The sequence below is a fragment of the Acyrthosiphon pisum genome, chromosome A2 (assembly GCF_005508785.2).
Source record: "Acyrthosiphon pisum isolate AL4f chromosome A2, pea_aphid_22Mar2018_4r6ur, whole genome shotgun sequence".
NCBI lineage: Eukaryota > Metazoa > Arthropoda > Insecta > Hemiptera > Aphididae > Acyrthosiphon > Acyrthosiphon pisum.
In genome coordinates, this window is record NC_042495.1 from 106,364,813 (window position 1) to 106,368,981 (window position 4,169).

At 25.5% G+C, this 4,169-nt stretch overlaps 1 protein-coding gene across 1 annotated transcript; it reads left to right on the forward strand.

The window, feature by feature from the left end:
* Positions 1 to 1,691: 1,691 nt before the first annotated feature.
* Stx16 (syntaxin 16) lies at positions 1,692 to 3,790 on the forward strand. The gene is given in 6 exon segments (NM_001163132.1): positions 1,692 to 1,788; positions 2,353 to 2,629; positions 2,693 to 2,813; positions 2,899 to 3,064; positions 3,131 to 3,417; positions 3,492 to 3,790. Coding segments are annotated over 5 exon segments (1,014 nt in total). The 5' UTR covers positions 1,692 to 1,788; positions 2,353 to 2,372; the 3' UTR covers positions 3,675 to 3,790.
* Positions 3,791 to 4,169: the final 379 nt, after the last annotated feature.

Below are 4,169 nucleotides of genomic sequence, written 5' to 3' on the forward strand. Positions count from 1 at the left end.
AAAAAAATTTAAAAAAAACACACATCATTGTAAAATCAATACATTCATCGTTCCACTCAGAATCTAAAAATACAGTTAAAAACGCATCCCAAAAACCAATAAATGTGTTAAAATAATACGTGTTTAACATTTTTTAAAAATTGTTTAAATTTAAAAAAATTAATAAAATAAAATATATAAAATAGTATAATTTTTTTGAAAAGAGAAAACCATATTTTGAATTCATATTTAGTGACTGATTGACTGATCAATGATCATATCTATTACTCTATGACAGCTGTTGGCTATTTGTATTTTGTACTCCTATGATTGCTTACATTTTATTTATATGTTATTATACGTGTTGTCAAAAAGTGTTAAATTTTTTATTCTATTCCTACTTGAGAATATTACATATTATAATAACCAGGTGGACAATGGTCAATTTACAATTTATATATATATACAAATATATATAAATAGGGATAATAGGGTAATAGCCAATAGGGAACCTGTTAGGTTTTTAATAATACACAACACCAAAGTGGGTCCACTTAAATTAAAAAAGTGACATATACTTGGAATGTTGATATGATATACGATATTATATTATTTATATTGATGTTTTGTTTTTATGAATTTAAACATTCAGTTTAAAATCTTGATCACAAGGCGTTTTAGATAGGCAACTAAAATGCATGCAATTATTGCAATGTATGCATTCAGCCCATTGTAGTCTCCTGCGCTAATCGCTTATAATACTATAAATATAAATTAAGTAGGTAGCTATATTTTATGATATCATTGCTATTAAAGTAATTTATTTTTCAATTATTGTAGGTTGAATTAATTTTGGCCGGAAATATTGCATTTGAAAATAACATTGTATGACGAATAATATATAATTTACTTTTAAAGTTTCAAGTACCCATGAACCATGATTCATTAATAATATTTTAAAATTACAACAAAATAACTAAAATCGTTAATGTTTGTTTAAAAATCTAATTTCGTCCAAATTTAAGCTTAAAATATCTTTAAAAAAACTGTTATATATTTTTTAGATTTTTTTGGTTACAGTATGAAATACTTACGAGAACCCTTGTTTTAACATTTATAATCCTTAGCTTTGAAAATTGAAAATTTTACACATTTTTAACTACAAAATAATTTAATTTCAAAGATTTTTATGAATTTTGAACTTTAAATGATTTTGTGTCTATGTATCTCTAATAATTTTCAACTGCTAAAATATATAATATTTTAAAACTAGAAAAGATACAGAAGTTAAAAATCTAAGCAATATTTCAACTACATATTATTATGTATACAGATAAAAAAATTAAAAAAACACACATCTTGTAAAATCAATAAATTCATCCCTCCGCCCAGAATTCAATATTCTACATTTGTTTTTCAATACATGCATATTTCTAAAAAAAAACTTATGAAATAGCTTGTCAGCACGATTAAAGATATATCTTAATACGTGCTTGTCAGTAGTCATATTAATCAAGTATTTCCTCAAGAGACGACAAGTTTTTTTTACTCTATGTTTGATACGGTTAGGATGATAAGGCCACGTTTTAAAAAGAGGTGATAAACTGATAACACGAAGTGAAATTAAAAGGGAGTGATAACAGGTGTGTCGAATACTCGAATGGTCGAATGTCGATTGTCGAATGAATATTAATTATAAACTTTTAAGTTGGGTTTTGCCTTACTATGCTCTTTTTCTAATTCATATTATACTGTTTTAAAACAAAATACAAATTAGGGTTTCAAGAAGATTTATTATATAATATTGAAGTAAGAATTGTCTATATAATATTATAACATGATCTTTTAAAATCAATACTTATTTGAGCAGCAATATGTTAGTGTATTACTTGTCTTTCTTGTTTTCTACTTGATAAATAATCAATAACTCATAACTGTTATATTATACTATTTTGGATTAAATAGGGCAGTAGTTATAAATTATCTTAAGTAATAATATAAGCATAGACAAGTATCTATGTACAAATTGGTATCATGACACAAAATGTATGTTTGCTTTGTGTACATACTTTTACTTAAACTCAGTTAAACATTTTCTAGTATTTTTTTATGTGAGTGTTCTAATTTTATTTAAGCTTTATTAGTTAATGGTTTTAAGCGCATTGTATAAAATTAGGTCTCACCAGTTTTTATAACTTGTAAAGTATTTTCCAGTACTGGTACTGGAACTATTTACAGTTCCATAATTCCTACTATTGTATTTTTATACGTTCAACAGTACACAACTCATATTATTAAAAATAAATAGTTTCTTTTATACTTGGTAATTTAATGTATAATAATAATAATTTTATTATTTTGTTATGTTTTAAGGAAATCAATTTAAAAATAATATGGCTACTAGAAGTCTCACCGACATATTTTTGTTAATGCGAACAAATTCCATCCAGAGTAGAGGAATATATTCATTTCAAGGATCTAAACTTAATGATTATGATACAGATAGTGATGAAGGTATTAATGACAAAGCAGCGTTGATGGAAGCTGGTCGTTCTATGGTAAAAACAAATTCTATTGAAATGCGTTCTCAGGAAAAATCTCCACCTACATGGACTGGATTACTTGAAGATGCTCAATATTCCATTACCAGGTTTTAATCTAATAAATATTTTATTTGAATAACATAATATTACATAAATTTTTTTAATTTTAGGTTACAGAACAAATTAAAAGAATTACAATCATTACAAGATGTACAAGTATCGAGGCCTACCCTAAATGATTCTAGCTTACAAGAGAAACAAATCCAAGATCTCACATTAGATATTACAAGAGTATACATTATTCATATATTATTTACTTTACAATTAAAATACATTTATTATTTATTAATACTATTTAAAATTTATTATGCTACAGATATTTGGTTCAACAAAAAAAATTATTCAACAAATCAGATTACATTCAAGTGGATTATCTGGCAACAAAGAATCCCAACTGTCATATAATGTGTCATCTGCTCTAGTGTCATCATTACAAAATTTATTCAACGAATTTCGAAATTCACAACAAATTTATCTCAACAGTAATTTAAAATAAGTTATACAATTTATATGGTATTAATTATTATTGTGTGTACTTATGTTTCTAGAAATCAAACACAGAGAAGCTATGTCATCACAAATGTGTTTTGAAACCGAAGAGAACACTTCAAATTCTGATTTACTAGATATGTTTGGTAATGGTTCATCTAGTTCTTTTGGACAACAGTTACAGATGCAACAGTCAAATCAAACACAAACATTTGCTGCTATACTTATTGAAGAAGAAAATGCTAAAATGGCCGTTCAGTGGGAACGTGAAGCAAATCAAATATCTAGTTCTGTTCTTGAACTTAATAACATATTTAAAGACCTTGCACATATGGTCGTTCAACAAGTTAGTTCAAACTTTATAACTCTTATGTTTGTATTAGTAGTATACCAATCTAAGTGTATATTTGGTTTCTTTAGGGTAGTGTTTTAGATCGGATAGACTACAATATCGAACAGACTGAAATCAGAGTAAAAAAAGGTGCAGCTGAATTAATTAAAGCAGAAAAATATCATCGAAGCAATCGAAAAATGAAATGTATTTTGATTCTAGCTCCTATTTCCATAATGTTATTAATTCTTTTGGACATAACAAAATTTTAAGAAATTTTTTATGGTCTTATTCCTCATCTACCAAAAATATTATTTATTATTTATTGTTATTTATTATAAATGTATATGGAATTATTATATTCACCATTAATACAGTTGAAACAAAATTATATATACATTTTTGTAGCTTAAAATATAACTTGCCTTATTTTAACAAAATAATGTCATTTTGTGCCAATAAGTCAATGTTTTGTTCAAAAAATCTTTTCGTATACATCTACTGAGTTCTGATAAGTTATTTCATAAAATTGTTTATAACTGAATTCTAATATATTGATACCACAATTTATCTTATAGACAGTGGCATGGTGAACGGTAATTTCAGAGGCCTCTGAGATTTTTATTAAATAGAGGGGTTAGTGGTAGCCGTCGGGTCTCTTAGTAAATGTAATATAATATTCTGAATAGATAGTCAATAACGATCTGAAATATAATTAGTTATATTATATTAATATATTATTATGAGTTAATACTTGGGATATTAGT